At 46.2% G+C, this 21,528-nt stretch overlaps 1 protein-coding gene across 1 annotated transcript in view; it reads right to left on the bottom strand.

Moving 5' to 3' along the window:
• The window catches only part of ptpn13 (protein tyrosine phosphatase non-receptor type 13), a gene marked incomplete at its 5' end in the record, with an annotated part of 48,064 nt that extends 30,325 nt beyond the window's left edge, over nucleotides 1-17,739 (bottom strand). Inside the window, 6 exons of the mRNA XM_080528359.1 lie at nucleotides 6,260-6,913; nucleotides 10,534-10,627; nucleotides 11,425-11,610; nucleotides 11,825-11,890; nucleotides 13,180-13,346; nucleotides 17,625-17,739. Of these exons, the coding sequence (XP_080384485.1) occupies nucleotides 6,260-6,913; nucleotides 10,534-10,627; nucleotides 11,425-11,610; nucleotides 11,825-11,890; nucleotides 13,180-13,346; nucleotides 17,625-17,739 (1,282 nt within the window). The remainder of the gene's footprint in view (nucleotides 1-6,259; nucleotides 6,914-10,533; nucleotides 10,628-11,424; nucleotides 11,611-11,824; nucleotides 11,891-13,179; nucleotides 13,347-17,624) is intronic.
• Nucleotides 17,740-21,528: the final 3,789 nt, after the last annotated feature.

The raw sequence follows: 21,528 nt of genomic DNA, 5'->3' as shown, positions 1-21,528 counted from the left end.
TGTCATTGTGACTCATGATCTCTGTGAGAGTGGCCACACAACGGGCTCGTGTGATCTGTGAAGCAATATTTCCTCGACTGTTTACTACATTTACTATGGTGAGGGAGGGAGGGAGGCAGGCTCGCTCACCCCCCCTAACCCCCCCCCAGAGCCAGACAAATGGACTGCACTTATACAGCACTTTACAACAGCCTCTCATTCACCCATTCACACACGCATTCACACACCAATGGCGGCAAGCTACCATGCAAGGCGCCGGCCGGCTCACTGGGAGCAATTTGGGGTTCAGTGTCTTGCCCAAGGACACTTCGACATGTGGTCAGCTGGGGCTCGAACGGCCGATCTGCCAACCTTGCGATCATTAGACACCATCTCTACCTCCTGCGCCACAGCCGATCTGCCAACCTTGCGATCATTAGACGCCAGCTCTACCTCCTGCGTGCCACAGCCGACAAAATCTTGCTTAACCGTGACTTCATTCTCATAGAAGAGTTGTTGTCATCTGTAGTGTCAGCTGCAACAGATGTTTGCCTGAGTGCATTGTGGCCCTTCTGAAGAGCATCTACCTAGGAGATGTGTTGAACTGCACTCAAGTCGGGGCTGCACTCAAGTCGGGGCTGATTCATCCCGATATCGACTCTGATTACGACACTGATTTCAGCCGGTGAGCACTATCAAGATATGGACATGGTGTTTTTGTTTGATTGGATAAACGGCACATTGAATACACCGAAATCCTCTCTACTTCGTGGAACACTAGTGTAATACATGTTCAGAATTTCTGTGGCCTGGGGTGGTCCAGTGGTCCACAGTGCACACATATGCCCATGTCGGCATGGGTTCGAATCCGACCCATGCCCTGCTGACATGCCCTCTGCTCCGTACTTTCCTGTCTACCTTCACTATCTCTATCCAATAACATGGAAAATATGAGTGGGACTGCCCCACTCAGAAGAAAAATAACCTTTAAAAAATAAATAAAGGATTTCTGCTGAAGTAGTGGGTTGTTGTGACATGATTATAATCAGTATAACGGATATAAAAGGGCTGCTGGAGGAGGGAGAGGAGGAGGGGGATAGGGTTAGAAAACACATGCCATTCCTCATTCCGTTCCATGCATTACAATGAGCCCGTCCTCCGAAAACCATTATACTGATCTACGTCTGTATAACCTTCCACCTCCACCAGCCTCCACTGTCTGAATGTTTCCACCAGCATTTAAAACGGACCAAATACTTCGCTTCCCCCACCAGTCGAGTCTCAGGCCATTGTTAAGAGTGACGCACTAGAGGCAGATGACTCACGAATGGTGGAAACGCTCTACAGATCCTGACTTGAGGCAGGCTAAGGCTGATGCTGGTAGGATCATCACTGTGCCCTGTAGTAACCCAGTATGTAGGAGTCGGTACACGCCTGCAGATGTGCTGGCAAGTCTGGAACTGTCTAGGTGTTTTACAGGGGCTGTCTCTCTCTCTTGATGTCAGGGTTGAAGGGAGTTCGACTCAAAGAGGGATAATTAGCAGTCTTCGGCAGAGTGATGGAGAGATTTATGGCCCACACTGGGTAGACCAGGTTGAGGTTGAGGTTGTGCCATCATTCTGAACACACTGGCCTGATATGTGGTCCCAGTTCTGTGGCAGATCTAATCTGGAGATGGAGAGATATATTGCCCGTATTATATTGGGGCCTACAGCAGGTTGACAAGGGGGCCGTCTTTATGAGTACACTAGCCTGATCTCTGAGGTCAGTTCTGTATGACCAACAGGGGGTGACTCATGGCCATGACCTCTTATAAAACCATTTCAAACAGCTGTTCTATTACTTTTTTTAACCACTTTTTATAACCTTTTAACTCAATTCAGACAAATTAAAATGAATCTGTTTATGTTGGATGAACCTTCTGGCAATGAGCCCCCCCCCCCCCCGCCGCCCCCACCCAACAGCTATGAGGAGGTGCAACAAGGTGTCAAAGCAGACGTGGTGTGTTTTGGGCTGCGGGGGCCGGTCCCAGAGAGTGAATGCTCCCTCTGGAGGCCACTTCCATCTGCAGTCCACACAGGTGCTTCCTGACTGCCTCTCCTCTCACACTGTCTGCTGTCAAGAGAGTCAAGCGGAGAGTAGAAGAGCGCCTCCTTTCTTAGGGAGAGCAGCGGTAAGGGGATCTGGCCCTGGTTTAGCCATCAGTGGGTTAGCCGGTCTGTGGTGGTGTGGGAGGGTGGCAGGCACGGCCAGGAGAGAGGCCATGGAGGGAGGAGGCGTCAGTGGGGTCGGAACACACCCCAAACTAATCTGGAATGAACATTTCAGCATGAGCTCACTTCACTCTCTCCCCACGCCAAAACAGAGAGAGAGAGAGAGAGAGAGGGAGGGAGGGAGGGAGGGAGAGGTGGGGTGAATGTGAGAGAAAGAGAGGGTGGGGGTGAAACAGGGACACAGAGAGAGAGAGAGAGAGAGAGAGAGAGAGAGACAGAGACAGAGAAGGAGAGAGAGAGAGAGAGAGAGAGAGAGAGAGAGAGAGAGAGAGAGAGAGAGAGAGAGAGAGAGAGACAGAGACAGAGACAGAGAGAGAGAGAGAGAATGGCACAGGTACAGGTGGGACAGAATGTTCTCTCCCCCCTCCCTGGGGTGTGTGTTGATGATCATTACTGCCTGGGAAGCAGAAAATGCAAATAGTTTAAAAATTGAGACAAAAGATTAATGAAGCAATTATGAATGGATCCACCCAGATGGATTAGAAGTGCCTTGATTCTGTGTAAACTATTAATCTTCCAAATTAACTTGTATGAGCAGTACCAGGAGGTATACAGACAGAGGTAGGAAGGCTTGAGCTACTGAGAGAAAGAGAGAGAGAGAGAGAGAGAGAGAGAGAGAGAGAGAGATAGTGTGTGTGTGTGTGTGGGGGGGGTGAGAGAGAGAGTAATTTTTGCCCATTATCAGCAGTTGTTTTTCATCTGAGCTTAAATGAGTGTGCATACTGTGCTTTTTATCAACAGCGGGACACCATCCATAATTTACACTCCAACTGCCTTTCGATCAATCAAACGCCACTTCCACTGTGGCTCTGTCAGTTGAAGATCCTGGACCAGCTAAAAAAACAAGCTCTTTGAGAAAAAAAAAAAGGAAAAAAAAGTCCAGACTGAAGCTTTTTCAAACACATTAACCTTCTGCTTGTGTTATACTGTCTTCTGGTTCCCCCTCTTCCTGTGAAAAAAGCATATGCTGCTACTACTACAGGATTTGGGGGTGTTTCAAGCTGAGACGGGACACAACTCTAGACACAAAGATTATTTACAGTCTGGTGGCCCCAGGGAGAAGGAGAAGAAACTCCCACCCAAACATATGCTAAGTGGATAATCATAGCGTGCTTTAATTCAGCATTTCCTCAAACTTTGCTTTACGCAGCAAAAACACATACAAAGAAGCCTTGTGACAACCGAAATGTGTTTAACTCACTAACTGCCAAATCGTTTCAGAACAGTCATCACCTAGAGGGACAAGTGTTTTATGTGGTAGCAACAATACTTTGACTACTTTGGCTACAAAATGAAGCATCACCATTTATGCATTTTTGGTGAATAAAGTCACCCTACACTAGAATGTTTACCATTTAGTCACCCTTGGCACAAAATAAGTTTAACACACACACACGCACTCGCACACGCACACCGTGATATGGTGTAACATATTATTCTGTCCTTTTGATAATTTCAGTATGATTAGCGTAACCAAAACTAGAACATGAAGGTTGTGTCTGCCTCCAATCTTGACCAAGATTACACAAACAGAACAACATTGCATCAGAGGAGACGCCACACTGCAGGGATCAGGACAATCGATGGCCTTGACTGTATATGTTATGTATTGCGTCATGGTGTGTGAGTCAGCTGCAGCCCGTCTCTTCCCTAGAAAGCCCTGTGAGGTAAGCTCACTAGCCCAGGTTCCTCTGTGGCACATATGTGACGACAGCTGGTGAAACCGGGAACAAGTCGGGCAAACAATCAAATTGTTCTGACTTTTATTCAGAAAAATATATTATAGGAAGACCAGTGAGGCTATGGGGCCAGTCACAAGCCTAGAGGCCTTAAACCTAACGAGCGTTTGCCAAACTGCCAGGTAAGAAATGCTGGTGAGAAAACACTGTCTCGGTTGGCTAGGCCTGAATCTGGACATAGCTTGAGCTCGGACCTTTGGCCTCTCGGTGACAAAACACAAAGCTTGCGACAGCTTTTTTTTCAACAAGTCAACAAACCTTTTTCTTTTTTTTCTTCCAATTTTGAAATCTTTACGCCCCTCCCCAACCATAACACTTCCTCAGCACCACTCCCCGGGCCCAGCCTATCCCAGCCCGGAGTCACATGACCCACTGCCAAGCACCGGAAAGTCCAATAACGTTTGGAATTCCCTCATCCGCTACACATGACTCCAATTACAGGGCCCTCAGAGCCGGTAGGAAACTTTGTACTGATTGAAGCACCTTGGCCCTAAAAGAGGGAGGAGTGTGTGTGTGTGTGTGTGTGTGTGTGTGTGTGTGTGTGTGTGTGTGTGAGTGTGTGTGTGTGTGTGTGAGTGTATGTGAGTGAGTGTGTGTGTGTGAGAGTGTGTGTGCGTGTGTGAAGGAGAGTGTGTGTGGAGCGAGCCAGAGCTTAGGCTGCCATGTAAATAGGAGGAAACCTTAGAGCATTAACCACTGCTGTGCCATCACTTTCATGTAAAAAAGAAAAGAATAAAAAGAAAAAAAAGAAAGAAAAAGAAAAGAACAGAGGAAACTCAGCCAAGTAACACAACTATGAGGTTTCCGACAAAACGCTCTGTGCTCAATTACCCCCATTCATAGCGGAATAGGGCTGGGGTTCGAATACAACAATATTTTGGTTCCAGACATCATAAAGTATGCGCACTTCCGGCAAGTTTAATGGCCGCCGACATTCCTTTGCGTCAGCATTGGTCTCTAATATCATCCATTATTTTCTTATCAGGGGTTGAGAGCAGTGAGAAATGAACAGTGCGTTGCTACACACTCACATAGGCAGCTAGGCAGGCAGGCAGGCAGGCAGCGCAATACACTGGGCTCATTCACCATTCTCACTGCTCTGGTGCATTGGAAGGAAGCTCTCCTTTCTTCTCATCACACCCCCATATTAAATAAAAGAAGAAACAGCCTCAGATATAATCAGTAGATGGAGAAGGGGGAGAGAGAGAAGGGAGGGGATGGAAGGAGGGGGGCAGAGCCAGGGAAAAGCCACACTGTCAAGGAAAAGAATGCCTTTTGGTTGGTGGCTCAGTCAACGTTAAAAATAGCTGCCAAAAAGCTGGGAGTTTTTGGAGGAGGAGGAGGTGGAGGAGGAGGAGGAAGAGGAGGAGGCCGGATCGGAAGGTTGGTTGGTTTATTATATGAGGGCTGTTGGTGCATTACTCCTCACTGCTCTGTAGGCCTGGCTGGCTCCAGGTGGCCACCAGACACAGATGAATTAGGAGAGGATGTAAACATTAACGCGCCACATGTGAGTGCACTTCTCAGAATTCAGTAAGCACCTCCAGAGTAGCTTATGGCTCTCGTGGCTACACTGCTGCTGCTGTGTCCAAGCACCATTGTGTCTGTGTGTGGTAAGTGTGTAGTTTGTCCGTGTAGTTTGTGTGTGTGTGTGTGTGTGTGTGTGTGTGTGTGTGTGTGTGTCAGTGTGAGAATGAGAATGAGAAAGAGTGTGTGTGTGTGTGTGTGTATGAGAGAGTGTGTGTGTGTGTGTGTGTGTGTGTGTACATATATATGAGTATGTGTATATGAGAGAGAGAGAGAGAGACTTGGCTATATGTGTGAGAGTTAAAGGGCTAGAATTATCCACGTCTCTAATTAGAAGCAGGCATTTGGAAACCACGGTCACACTGACTCATGCGCTCTGGCAAAACAGAGCCACACCACAGTATTCACTTGAAAACCAGCTTCCCACATAGTATTTACTGATGGACAGCCAGAAACCTCCCTCTCTAGACCAGCCAGTCTTCTCTGTCAGCAGTCACGTCATCTCTCACACATTTTCACCTTTCGAAAACATCGCAGCAGCGGACCTAAACTCCCTCTGGAGTCTTTGTGAGTTAGCCTAGCTAGCGATATATCCCTCATCACATTTGTCTGAATATAGACCCACAAGACGAAGACTTTTGACACTCTTAAATCCAAATGAAGGAGGTCAGGACCTCCACATGTTTGACGTTTAGCATTTACGGCTCCAGCGGGCGTGGGGGGGGCGGGTGGGGGACTCACCGTCCATTGCCTGCCGCAGCACCTCCAGCTTCCGCTGCCTCTCCTTGATGCGGTCGTAGGCAGTGGTGAGTGCCGAGCTCACCGACAGGGCCGAGTGGTGGTGGGCCGCCTTCCTGCCACTCTCCAGCCCCCCAAAGTCCGAGTAGCGGTGGGTGGCGTCCCTGGTGGCGCGCGAGGCCGACTTATGTCTGCTCGCCGAGCGGGTGCTGAGCGCGCTGCTGCCCCGCCTAGCGTCCTCCAGAGCCCCGAAGCGGAGCATGTCCGGGTCGATGCAAGCCAGGTCCACCGACGAGGCCCAGTTCTTCCTGGCTTGGCCAAAGGGGTCTCCCCCCCGGTGGGGCAGGGACCTTCGGTCCAGCTCCACTGGTCTGCCTCTCGGTTGCTGCTGGAGGGGCTGTAAGTGCTGGTGGAGGGGGTGGGGGTGGGGGTGGGCGTAGAGTTCGGCGGAGGACTCGGACCCAGGGTGGTAGTCCGAGGGAGAGTACTGCAGGGCTGTGCCCCCCACCTCCTCTCCTGCTCCTCCTCCTCCGCCTCCTCTCAGCAGGTCCTGGATGGGGAGGGAGCCCATGGAACGACTCAGGCCACGGTTCAGAGACGCCTGGTCCTGGGTACGGGCGCGGTAGCGTTCCAGCACCCGCGGGGCTGCACTCCTCCCTGAGAAAACAGGGACAAAACAGGAACTTCCATCAGCAAACACATCAGTGACTCAGCAGCTTAGGATAAATGCAGTGACTTTACAAATCAAGTTATGACAAGCATCGTCATTTAAACTGGAGTGACTAATCACTAAATAGACCACAGCTGTTCCAGATGGAAATACTGTTACCACACAGACTGTTGATATATTTCATACTGTAGCATATCTACTCCTTTCAATGATGCATCACAAAACATAAAATATAATTCCTTAATGAGTACTTTAAAATAGCCAACAAAATCTGGGAGATAATACATCAATCAGTTGGGATTCATTTCACCGGGGGTGGTAGGGGAATTAGAATTGGTTTTTAATTGGTTAACTGAGGAGTTCAGCACAATGGGGGCCTTCTTGTGGCTAAGTGCTTCTCCAAACTCCCTCTTAGTTCTGCTACTGTCCCACCATGACATGACTATTAGACACGGCAATTGTAGCGCTGTCAGTCCCAGTGAGAGGGAGGGATGCTAGGCTAGGCTAACAGATGGTTTTCCCTTAGCCACACTACAGCCTCAGCGCTGAGGAGACTCTACAGAGGGCCTTTATTCTGGGCCTTGGGAACACTGCAGTATTCTAGAGGCCAAACTCAAAACGCCAGCTACTTCAATCATTGTCAATAAGAGGCATGGTAAATGCATTACGATCGATGACCCAGACAGTTAGCGAACGTCTCATGATCTCGGTACAGCACCAACGCCGCGAGCCAAATACTTGTTGTGTCGGTATCCAGAATTAATGTTCAAAGGAGGAGGAGCCGGGGGGGAAACTAGAATGGGGCGAGGTCTTAGAATCGGCCATTGAGGACGCTTAATCAGGTCAATTTACTGAATAAACCTTTCACAGTGTACGCCGGAGAAGCAGAGAAGATCAGAGACGTCTGCTCCAGACATTAGCAGGGTATTGGAAGATCACCCAACTCGGATGAGGTTCTGGTTTGTTGAATAGTTTCAGATCAAAATACGCTTTTGTATAGCTACTTGTACCATTGCAACATGTTCACTTCAAAACAAGATTGTAACAAACGTCTCCAGAAGATTCCTCCCCGCATACTTGTCTAGGCAGTGCTTTTGCTCTTGTGACTTAGAACTTTGATATCGTCTTTCCAGACGATCTCTACAGACAGACAACAAGACCTTCTGTTTTAGACAGAGAGGGGATAGTGCATGTGTGTGTGTGTGTGTGTGTGTGTGTGTCTGTTTGTGTGTTAGAGAGAGAGAGAGAGAGAGAGAGAGAGAGAGAGAGAGAGAGAGAGAGAGAGAGGAGAGAGCTGAGTGAGAGAGGGGCGAGAGAGTGACAGAGGATACGAGAGAGAGAGAGAGAGAGAGAGAGAGAGAGAGAGAGGGGGGGGGGGGGGGGGGGAGAGGGAGAGGGAGGGTAGGCCTATAAAACACTGCATGTGGTGCTTTAATCTACAAAGCATATGCTCCCCCTCTTTCCAGAGAAAAGGAGAACATCAAAGAGAGAAACTCTTCCAGGAACACAGAGGAGGCAGACTAGGACAAGATTGATGGCAAGAAAAGTGAAAATCGAAACGAGCATTGTTTTGAGAGTTCCTCTCCGTCTTGCAACATGAGAGATATGTTGCCAGAAGTTTATCTACCATTAGTGGTGGGTAAACTTTCCCTCCTCAGACGACTGGAGTTACGCAGTAATAACGACAAACATCAAACAACCCATGAAGCATGAAAACAGCAGTTTCTTACAATCGAAACTCTACCATTGAAAAAAATGTACTCCTTTGAAAAAAAAAGACGAGAGCTTAAGACAAGTGAGTAAGGCTCTTTGCATGTACTTTTCCTCTGGCTGGCCATGACCCCTAAGAAACAAAGCACCCGATACAAGCAGCCAGACCAGCTTAGCTACTCTGAAAAATGTATCTCTAATCAATACCATGCGCCCTGGTTACATAACCAGGATCTCTCTCTCTCTCTCTCTCTCTCTCTCCCTCCCTCCATCTCTCTCTCCCTCTCTCCCTCTCTCCCTCTCTCTCTGGGGAAAGATTTGGTCATATTTTCCAAAAGTAAACCCTGTTCTGGTTTTGCGGTGCGGTGCTCCTCGTCTAGTTTCACTTTCTACTCAGACGATCCAGAGCCAGGGTGTTGTTATTCCCCCTCTCAGGGAGTTGGCAGGAGGAAACGTCAGGGTTGGTTTTCCTCCTGTGTAAAGCATCTTAGTAAATGGACTGCACTTATATAGCGCCTTATTCCAAAGAGCTTTACAATGGCCTCTCATTCACCCATTCACACACACATTCACATTCACACACCAATGGCGGCAATCTACCATGCAAGGCAAGGCTCATTGGGAGCAATTTTGGGGTTCTGTGTCTTGCCCAAGGACACCTTGACACTTGGCCAGCCGGGGATCGAACTGTCGAACCTGCGATCATTAGATGCTGGCTCTACCTCCAGAGCCACAGCCGCCCATCTTAGTAAGAGAGCAGGGCTTCAGAGAGGATGAAGAGGCTACATCTTAAAGTAACACAGAAAGATCCGGGATGTTCATGCCCAGAGGAGCACTTAAAACCTCATTTTACACTACGTGAAGACGTTGGGACAATATAAAGGACTAAGTCTTTGCAGGCATGGAAGCATCGCCTTCAGTCAGTTCCTCAGCTAGACTTCACATACAGTACACTTCCTCTGATTTCTACCTCCGCCAGCCTCCCCTGATACACCACACTTCAAGCACCTTTCATGGCCTACTACAGTTCTCCTCACACGGAACCTCTTTTTGACAGCCAATCAGTCATGATCTCAGCCTTGGCCGCAGTTCAGAACAGTCAGCATTAACGACAATACAGCCCATTAGAAAGAAAGCATCATCAACAAAACAAAAAGTACGCCGTCCAGACTTGTCTAGGCCAGCCTGCCGCCATATGAAATGGCTCTGCGCTTGCCTACCGAGTGCTGAACAGCAGGGGCAGAATTCAGAGGACGGGCTCATTCTAATGTATGGAATGGAATGAGGAATGGTACCATTCCATGCATTACAATGAGCCCGTCCTCCGCTTTCTGCCTCCACTAGCCTCCCTTGGGCCTGGTGCCACTCCCTTACACGGTTGTGGCTGCTGCGGCCTGCCACAGCCAAGTCTGTTTACATGCTGAATCACTTCCTGTCCCAGCACCAGTCACGTGTCTAAGCTACAGGAGATCTAATCAGATCAGCTCCTCAGGTTCATCCACCATGACTGGGGACTCTCCACTATGAAAAACACCTACAAATGGACATCACAACAACACTCCAAATTGCATTTTAAGTTCTTCCAACATCCAATTATTGGTGGTGCTGGGAAACATTAACAAAACAAGTGGTAATGCCATGGAAACACTGTGAGTAAAACTGCTTCGATGCAACTCTGTTTGGGCTTAGTAGGACAATCAACAGGAAAACCTCAGCCCACAGTTCCCAAAGGACATCCGCTCTCGTGCAGCTGATTGGTTAGGACTCTTGACACAGTGGTTGCCCTGAAAGTGGCAAAGTGACAAACAGAGATAGACAGACAGACAGAGGTTTCTCTACTGTTACTTGTAGCCTCTATACAGGAGGTCTAAACACAGAGGAGCTGGTGCTACTGTACCTGAGGGAAGGTTTTTGCCCCGGAGCCTCTCCCGAATCTCCTTGCTCCGTTCCGGAATGGACTCCCTCTCACTCTGGGAGAGCAGACCATCCAGCTGAGAGGGAGAGAGAGAGAGAGAGAGAGAGAGAGAGAGAGAGAGAGAGAGAGAGAGAGAGAGAGAGAGAGAGAGAGAGAGAGAGAGAGAGAGAGAGAGAGAGGGTGGGGGGGAGAGGGGGGTAGAGAAGAGAGAGAAGGAGGGGTTAGAGTAGAGAGAGAGAGAGGGAAGAAGAGAAAGAGAGAGAGAGGGGGGGGGGGGTTTAGAGAAGAGAGAGAGGGAGGGGTTAGAGAAGAGAGAGGAGGGAGTTAGAGAAGAGAGAGAGAGAGAGATAATGGCTCAGGTTGATGCAAAGAGCTTTCTCTTTTAGCTGTAGGCGACAGCATATCTACAATGCTTTGTCTGAAGTATCATAAGCATTGTTGTTGACATTCTTCATTTTGTGACATAAAACACTACATTGTGCTGGGAATGATCATATAATGACTTATTAAGAGGTAGTTTCACCCCTATGGTAGCACTTAGCCAACACAATGCAACGCAGTGTGACATAGATAGAGGATACTGGATCACGTCATACCACTCAAACCCTTTACACCGGCTACCAGGTGTGTGTGTGTGTGTGTGTGTGTGTGTGTGTGTGTGTGTGTGTTTAAGCATGCACTTGCATGCCTGTGTTTGTAAGCACACATGCATATGCATGTGCCTGTGTCTGTGTGTGTGTGTGTGTGTGTGTGTGTGTTTGTTTGTAAGCAGACGGGTATGCCTCTGTGTGTGTGCCTGCGTGTGTGCCTGTGTGTAAGCATACATGCGTTTCGCTGCATGTGTAGGTGTGTGTAGTAAGGGAGCTACCGCACCTGCGAGAGGCTGCCCAGCACCAGGCGGACCAGCTTCCTTATATAGGTGAAGGAGGGCTCACAGTTGGAGCTGCGGATGTGTGCGCTGCAGGCGTCAAGCACGGTGCGCACCGACATGCGACTGAGCGTGGTGTCGTCACACATGTTGAGCAGCATGCTGTTCAGGTGCTCTCCCAGTTTCATGGGCTAACACACACACAGACACAGACACAGACACAGACACAGACACAGACACAGACACAGACACACACAGTTAATGAGGGAGGACAACATAATACCACTAAATAGCATCTGTTAGTGAACTAAAACATGGCTGTTGTATGGACATACTATTATCATTATTTGCATACAGACTTTCAGATGGCTATCAGGAAAGATTTAGCATTGGTTGAAGTTGTACCTGACTTTGAGGAATCTCGTAGTCTGCTCCCCAAAAGAGGGTCATCCCAAGTGAGTACATGTGCATCTATAAATAATGGATACCAAAAAGGATGTTATTACACAAGGTTATCAAAGAAAAGCATCAAGGCATTTCCAAGATTTCAAAACACTAAAGTTGAATGAGACCCTACGCACACATACAGAAATATGAGTGGGCGAGGGACCGTCGTATTTAAGTACTGTATGACTCAGATGAATCTAAAGTATAACCTCATTTAGAAACAGCCAGGTCTCATTTAAATCAAGTACACTTTGTTAGGTACTATAGTTGAGTGGAAACAGAGGAGGAGAAAATAGAACCTCTGACTAATAACAACACGATGACCCTTTGTTCTGTTCAGTAACAGAGCTAAAAGTAGATGATGTGGTACAGTAGTTGTATGTCTCATCTCAAATGTTCTGAGGAAAACACGCTGTCATTTTAATAACCGCTCGGACCATGTGGGCTAAATTCAGTCTGCGTAGGTCCTTCATGCTTAGATCCGAAACATTTTTCCATCTTCCTGCCCTAACAACTCTTAGCAGGCTTTCACCAGAGGAGAAATCACTTCCCCTTGAAAGTTGGGCTTGGTAAAGGAAAGAATAACTTTGGAGATTGCCAAAGAATGCAACGCACGCACACACACACACGCACACACACACACACACACACACACACACACACACACACACACACACACACTTCAATGTCTTTCAGGAACAGCTCTCACCGCAACCTTAAAGAGATATGCTAGCATTTCAAACATTAAGAATGTGAAGTTCACAAACCCCCCCTGTACCACAGTTCTAGTTGTCATCACAGAGCTGACCATAATGTAGCTATTAAAAACTGAATATCATACAAAGCATTTTCATATAATAAGTCATAAACAAACACAGTTAACCACATTCTGATGAGAAGGATACAAAGCTCATTGTGTCCTGAACAAACCCAGCTGGAATGAGAAGGCACTGACTGACTGTGAACTGACTGAAAATGGACTGTGCACAACACTATGTGTTGAGGTATGGGTTTCCTTGCCAGAGAGAAAGGAGCCCATCTTATGACACAGGGCTCGCCTCTTACCCTTGGATACCCTTGGATGGACTTAGATAGGCAGAAAGACAGGGAAATGATGCATTCCATGATCTGGGCTGTGTCATACAATCTGCCTTATTTTGTTTTGTATAGGCTGCACTACGCACGCAAAGACACACACACACACACACACACACACACACACACAGACACACACACACAGACACACACACACACACACACACACGCACACACACACACACACACACAGGCAGACACACACACAGCTACTGTACCTTCTCTATATCAGAGAGTGAGGCCAGAGCAAGGCCCTCCAGGACCTCCGGAGCGGTGAAAGCCCTGAGATCCTGCTGCGTGACGTTCTCGTCTGTGAAGGAGATGCTGCCAGAGGGCATGAGCAGGAGAGACCACGGGGAGATGATGAAGCCCAGGGCCGAGGGATCTGAGGACAGACACAGCACATGTTGGAGCAGAAGACTACGATAACCAGAATGCAACATTGAAAATACTCCGTTCAGTGTGTCAGATGGATTAGCATGAGAGATCACCTCTGCATTAAGCCTGAAACTGACGGATCTGAGGGGATACAGTGTCAATAGACTAAGCTATTACAACAATCTTTATGTATCATCATATATGAGTCCGTAATACTAGAGTTAGAAAAACCACTGAATAAAACTTGCTGGAAAGGAACAATGCCCAAAAGGCATAGACATATATCATCATGTCATATTGACAGTATATCTACCATAGTGACAATCACAAGGCTGATTGATAAGACTAACATCATGAAGGTTACATTTCTTGCTTTGGCTTTTGGACCTTTCGTACACGTTCCTTTCTAATCCGTGCAAGAACGGTTGAAGACCAACAGAAACTGAAAGGAATGTCCCCGCACAAATCGAGTAATTCTCTTTTCCTACAAAGACACACACTGAGGTTTGGGTTACAAGTGAGCGCTTTAAAAAATATACAAAGGAATGTTTGAGCAGCACTGCAACATTCCTTTCTTGCACTGATATTTCACTCCGTGGGGAATATAAGGGGTTATGATGCGCAACACAAAATATACGTTTTCTCGCAGGGCGGAATTCACAAAGTAAATAAATGTTTCCTGTTGAACACTTGCGAGCATCTTGCCAAGATCTCACTGGAAATGGGACCATTTGATGTTATTTAATCCACAAAAGATCTATACCACAATCATATCAAATGTCCACAGTTGGTAACACCCATACTGGATGGTTTTAAATCTAATTCTGAACGAACTGTCCAAAAAGCAATCCAACAAGCCAAATACTGTATACAATGGCCTTGAAGGAGAGACCCTACTGGATGCCTTGTTAGTGCACCCCAGGCTGGCCCATCTGATTAGCTGCTATCTGTGGAGTTGGAACTGAGACAAATTATCAGGCAGAGGGCCAGGAAGTAGCCTAAAACTGCAGTGATAGGCAGAAACTGCTTCTGGCCTGGCCCCTTAGTACTCAAAACATTACTTAGTTAAACAAATCACATCATACTAACATGGCAGCAAACCGCTACTATTGACACATGAAATATGAGCGCCTCAGGGATGGTGGGGTGTTTGGACAGCATGGCTCTTTCACAGCTACAGTGTGGTATCCAGGGGGTGTCTTCCTTGCAGTTTCTCAGAGTGCATTCCTGACTGACAATCCTATGGGGGCTGGTTGTATACAGCCTTTGCTTGAACTTCCTTAAAGTAACACCTGGTTTATCATCACTGCAACAGCTGAGTCTTATCATACAGGAGGACCACGTAATTCACAGTTTCAAGCAAATAATATATCATATTATTAAACTGATCCGTTTGACTGACTAAGAAGGCACAGACCAATTTGTAATTTGAATTTCTGAAAACGGTAGGTGAAAGACCTCCTCTCAATACCAAGGTCTGGAAATCCAGAAGAACTGGTTTTGACATCTGGTTCTCATCGCAAATGCTTAACTCAGCATTCCCAAACCATGCACACGTATTAGGCCCGATTTATTCATCATGGCTGTAACTATATATGGGGAGCAGTCGCTGACAGTGCCAGTCTTTTCTGCTTCCAGTAGTCTCTTCCAATTGCCCCATTTCAGTTATTGCCTTTGTACAAATTGCCAGCTGTTCAAGATCACAACACCTTGAGGTCTTGAGGTCAAATTCAAATGTCTGAATGTGAGGCATTATGACAAGTTTGCAAGGAATTGAAAAATTGTATTAGAGTGCAGAGGACCTTAGAATTACAGAAATGTTTGTATGTTGCGTTGATAAAAGCTCTTAAAATCAAGGTCGTCTATTGTTAAAACTTGAAAGAAACAAAGCTCCTCAAGGACTGCAGCTTGGAGGAGCCCCAAGGCTAGACTTTACGTCACCGGACAGTAGCACTCCTGAATCCTGAGATACATGCCGAACGGGCTGCAACACCCCCCCCCCCTCCCCGGGGGTCAGATAGAGGGCCAATTATACAGAAGCGACACTGACTACTATAGCAGGTCGGAGAGAGGCCATTTGGATCTCTGGTGTGAAAGAAGCTGAGGATTGTCTACTGACCACTCTGACTCAGAACCATCTATTGAAGAAGAAGACATCAAGGGGTCTGATGCATATAGATCAGATCAAGGGGTCTGACCAATCAGTGTTCAAGGAGGCTGGCATCCGCTCAGAGAAGAAGAACCGAAGAGGTCAGGCCTTTTGAACCTCCTCCGTGTGAATAAAGGAAGGCAAGCATTAATAAAGCAGCCTTTGTTTCAGAGCTAGCCTGCAAGCTAGCTAGATAGCTAGAAAACACATCCCCCATATCCTTATGGACACTGGGTTGTTCACCAGCAGTTTGGGATGAGTCAGTCTGGCATGAGGCATGTCCTTGAGCAAATTAATAGGAACTATAAAAGAAAACCTAGGCAACGGCTATACTTATTCAATTAATTCTGCAATAGAGTACCTCAATCACAGACTGGGCATTAGGGCAATGACATCTGCTCTCATTTTGCCTAACACAGAAGACAGCAACTTTTGACAGCAGCTTACACTCACAAACACGATATTGAAACAAGCACAACCAGTCCATATGTGAAATATGAGAGAAGAGTGCAAAGTCCTCTCAGTTAGTCTAAGCACTTTGAATACAAAACCCTGATTACATGTCTTTAGTTCTTGTCCTGAAACATGATGCCCGGAATGACAGTGCTTCTGCCACTCTCGAACTAGATGACAATACACGCAACTAAACAGAGTGACAAGAAATACTTCCACCAGATGATAGTCATGAGGTAGAACAGGGAAAGTGGGTTAGAATCAAGTGGTCATTGGAGGGTGAGGGACGGCAGAGTTGAGGGACAGGAGAGGGGTGAGGGACAGGAGAGGGGTGAGGGACAGGAGAGAGGTGAGGGACAGCAGGGAGGTGAGGGACAGCAGGGAGGTGAGATCCCCGTTTTGCCCAGATGTAAGATGGCAGTGAACCATTCCATCCATTCCGTTGTTAGCAAGGGATTGGGAAATTGTGTCCCCTCCAAAGATTCCCTCCTTCAAGTCAACAAAAAACATCCCTTCAGCATATCCCTTCAGATATCACATAATTCGTTGCAATCATTAAATACAGTTGAACAGCCGTTAAAGTACCCAGACAGGTATGAAACAGCAACCACTAATGGTTGTTCGCTCAAGTAGGGCTCACTCACAGAAATGTCATCAAAACATCACTGAAGGGCACACTCAATAAGAGGGAGCAAGGGAAAAGGATGTGTCAATTTGGAATAGAAAGGAGTTCTGGTCTTCACAAATCATGGAGTGAGTTTGAGGTAGAGGAGAAGATTGGCAGTCACGTAAAAAGAAGGGGAAAATAATTATCTTGTTAATTAGGTGTACTATCCCTTTAAAAGGGTACAAGTATGACACAAGCAGTGCGTGGGTGGTGAAGGAGTGTTTGGGGCCAGGAGGAAAACAAATTAGTCAACCTAGATAGTGAAAAAAAAACACAGGCCCAAATCACAACAGTCAGCAGTGACATTTATCGTGCTGTAGATGAGAAAAGGAGGAACGCCAGGAAGGAGCGGTGTCTAAGGCAGGTTTTATCTCCGCTTTTCTGACCAGACCTGAGAAACTGGGGAAACAGGATGGAACAGCAAGCACAAGGGAGGAAAAGTAAATCACAAGATTCAGCACGTTTTCAATGAAGGGGTGCTTGTTAAAACACATGTGTGTAGAAGCCTGTGCAAGAGTCCATCTTGCAGTTAAACTGCAACCCATAATGCTTGGTAACTAAGGTTGACTTTGTTGACCTTGGGGGGAGGTTGACTGCTTTGTGATGGCTTGTTGCTTGGTTGTCCGGCCACTATCTTCCCTAACGACAGAACAGAGGGGCGGGATTTCCAATTCCCTGCAGATTCTTTACCATTCTCCCTGAAGAACCAAACCCCCCCCCCCCCCCCCGCTCAAAGCCCATGCTTGCACCAATCCAAGTCTTATAAATCCACGAGGTGGAGTGAACTTCCATGGAAGAGGGTAGAGGATCAGAATGTAGACAGACAGTTAATCTCAAAAGCCTTTCCTCAATCTCTCGTGTCTTCTACCCTCAGCCCCTTCTCAAAAAAGCATCACCATGTGTGTTTGAGGTTAGGGAGGACACAAAGAAAGACTTTTGAGATTCGTCCCAGAGAGTGAATGCTCCCAGCAAGGCCGTCCATGTGCCTGTGCATCCTCCCTGGTAGGTTAGGTTACCTCTGCGGAAGAGCTCCTGGAGACTCTCGGCACTCTGGCTGAGAACGGCCCAGACCTCCTCCTCCTGCAGCGGCCCTCCTCGCACCTCCAGAGCTTCTGCCAGAGACACATGCATTGTCCCTGTGGGGAAAAAAACAACCAGTTACAGAAATATAAAAAACACACATTAACAACATCAAGCAGTGAAACAGAAACAATTTCATAAAATTAGAGGGAATACACTCTAATACGTATTGTGTTTCAGTCAATGCAACTTAGTTCTAGGGCAGTTCCGTGGACCAAAATGTGAAATTCATCAGAGCATATCAAATTAGGTGTCAAATGAAAGCTAAGAGTCTATATTTTTGTCATCCATCATAAAAATAGGGATTAGCAAAGGCTTTTGACTTCTGGCCAAACATATGGAAAAGTGACTAGGAAAACATTTTCCAGAAAAAGTATTTAAAGATGTTTAGAAAGACATCAAACCTCAGTTATGTTCAAGTATAAACCCCGGTCAATTGTTAGAAGTAGTCCTTGTGCATATACTGTATTTCTATGGTATGTTAAACCTTTCCGGTTTTCATTTGAAAGTGAAAAACAGAGTCCCAGCATCAGTCTGTTAGATGTTATTAGATGTTCTGTTAGTTCCGTAGAATTGCAATTTCACAATCTTGGGATTACAAAAAAACAAAAAAAACTATAATGAAATGGCAGGAAATCAGAGCAATGCATCACAGCATAACAAATTATCATCAAATTATCTTCCTAAGAAGCACACATGAATCAGCCTTTCATTATCGAACATTCCACGGACAATCCTGTGTTATGAAAGAGTTCTTGAATCTGCCCTGAAATGAATAATGAAATAAAAAAATGTTCAGGAAATTCACTCATACCATAATTTACTAGGGTACGAGGACCTACCTTCTGAATCCTAATGCGGCAGTTACAATGGAATAGTTTCATAATAGAGACATTCTATGTGGGTCTTCATGGCCCTTTCGACCTCCCTTGCGCCGTTTGATTACAGAGTAATCTCAACCAATGAGTCCAATATCGCAGCCCTTTTCTCTGATTAATCCTATTAGCAGAGAAGCAGTGGCCGATCAGAAGCTTGTTCAGTCTTTTCTGAGAAAGAGGCCTGTTGCGTCAGCCCCACTCCCACCTCCAGCGCTGTGCCACCACCGCGTCATGGCAGGCTCTCAGGTTGAGGAGGGAGGACCACAAAAGAGCAGCTACCTAGGCTACTACTAGTATCCTCTGTTTACTGAAGCAGTGGGAGCTCACTTCTGCACTAGCCTGTAGACAAAGGTTGGGGACTTTTTTTTACTTAAAACTTGAGTGATGCCTCCAATAATAAACGACTCCCCAGTTCCCTCCTCGAACATCAGACGGAAAGGCAGAACACTGCATGGTTGTGGAAATTACGCAACTCTCACAGACACATCACTTTCCAATACTGTTGCTACAGTAGCCTAGCCTAAATGGTGTCATTGTGTGAACTGGAAGGAAGCTTCTCCTTAGCCTTCATCAATACCTAACAAATGAACATGTGCCATTAGTACTACTGTCCTGGAGGGCAACCTCAACGACTTCTCGTCATGTCTGATAGCTAGAATAGCGTGCAGGCGTCACAAGCCAGTGGCTGCTTGACACAAATGGATTCACTACCTCAGAGCAGCCACAGCCTCATTGACATTTACAGGACAGCATCACGTTCACATGCATCGGTCTACAGACAAGTCTAAACAAGCTTTGCTTGGGAGCTAGACCTGTCTGAATTCATTTATTGAGCCCCACTGAGCAGGCTGCTTAGTAACATTTTCATACAGTGAGCAGAGAAGGATGATTTTAGAACCTTTTGGACTGCATTCAAACACACTTCTGAAAGTGTCCCGAAAGATATGTTCGGATATCCTACAGTAGTTTTGCTCATGTATGTTTTGATTGAACTAAAGGTTACAGCCAGTTGCATACCCAAAAGAACCCGTCCATGAAAACCTCTCGAATGAAAGAGAAAGGAGGGGTTTGCCTTGCAACGAGACATGTTCATCTTTCTGTCACAAAACCCCAGTGATAAAACCCAGCTGCTGCTCTGCGTTGACAAAGACGTTTAAATCCTAAAAATCCCATCGCGACGTGATGCAAGTGAAGTATAGGAAGCTCGGGGTTTAAAGGATTAAATTTGACTAAGCAAAAACCATCACCACCTAAATAGTTGTGTGTCACATTATTTCAATTGAAATGTGGAGTCAGACACTCTGGGGGGCTGTGCATTGAGATATAACACGGCATGTATCACTTACAGCAGAGGTTTGTTCTAATGCCAGTGTTGTGAGTTTACAATACCACAGAAATCAGAGTTATCAAGACAAATAGCCTAAAACATTTGGTGCGTAAATAAGTTTGGAGTAGCACTGAAATGCTAAAGCATTATAGATGGTTGCAAATATTCCATCCAGCTGACTATGGGCCAGTTTAGCACAACTCCAGACAATTCCTATGGAATAACTATACCTGTCGATGTAGAATATAAAAGATAATCAGTGCCATAATCTATAACGCTTATCAACTTTGTGGGTGCAAATAGAGACAGTTATTCTGATGGGTCACTAATAGGGAAAGCTAATGAATACGCATGTCATACATATTTATGCAGGAATGCAGGTTAAATACTTTGGTCAATGGGGAGGCGAGAAGACCAATGGAAAGTGGGTTACTACCCCATCCGGATCATTAAACATCCCAATGGGTGAATGAGCAGTGTGGGGAAGACCTTGGCCCGATTGTTTTGCACCCCTTGTTATTTCAACAGAGACCTACAGTGGAATGTTTTTATCCCCTGCTGAAGCTGCTATGGAGGCCAGGACCAGCTCCCATTGGTGCATTGTACTGCTCATTATTGAGGGGCTTAGGGGCAGTGGCCCAAAGCAGACAGCCTCCAGCCAGAGAGTCATTTTCTTTTCAAACAGGGGGGACGTTTGTTCCAAGGTATTCCCACACTACGTCGAGGGGCAGAAACATAAACAAAGACTATGGTCAGGTCTTGGACACAGTCACAAGGATTTTTAAGAGAATAATCCTTGAAACGTGATCGTTCTCCTCTACTCTGAGCTTGTGTTTTTCCCCTCTCCTACTTTTTCTCTCGCTGGTTTGAAAACAACTCTCTGAAATGATATTAGCATGAGTGTTTTCAAGAGAGCAAGTTAGAAATGTTGTAATAATAACTGAAAGTTACTGATCTTTATGCATTGGTTCTATGATAAAAGACGCAGCAAGCACATCTTTTATTTCTTTCCACTCCCTTGCCAAAATTTAAATCTCTCAAACTCGGAGTAACCACAGCTCTCGAAGTAGGCCTAATCAAAAGAAAATGCTACCGGCTACAGTTTCCAACAGCATAATTCAAAGATTTGAAAACAAGCTGGTTAATTTCCCCCATACATTTAGATTAAGCTGAGGTTGGAGCTGGTAAAACCATTTGAATAAGAGGGCAGGGCAGCAAGAAAAAAAAATCAACTGTGTATATATGCCAGTTGAGGTGAAAATCTTTCAGAGGACACTCATGCCAGGAAAACTCAGCAACAAACTCGAGGTGAACCTTATTTTCCCAGAATCCTCTGATGCAAGCAATATCTCTCCAAATTCAAAACACACGCAGTTTAGCATGCCAGTCAATCTAGCTGGAACACTCCAAAAAACCTTTCATCAATCATCAAAGACTGATGATTCCTCCACATTTCAGTCTACAGTGAGTGACTGTACTGAAATGCCAAACATTTTAAAATGTAGTAAATCGACTCCTTTAGGATTAGCTCTTTACTTGCATTACTTGCACAAACTTACTTACTTGCACAAACCAAAGATGCACGATCAAAGTGGTTCTCCCAACTAGGCCTATATTGTGTGACTATGAACAGGC

The sequence above is a fragment of the Nansenia antarctica genome, assembly GCF_963989245.1.
Source record: "Nansenia antarctica genome assembly, chromosome: 4".
In the NCBI taxonomy this organism is placed as follows: domain Eukaryota; kingdom Metazoa; phylum Chordata; class Actinopteri; order Argentiniformes; family Microstomatidae; genus Nansenia; species Nansenia antarctica.
Note: the sequence above shows the minus strand (reverse complement) of the source record. Positions and strands in the feature narration are given on the sequence as shown.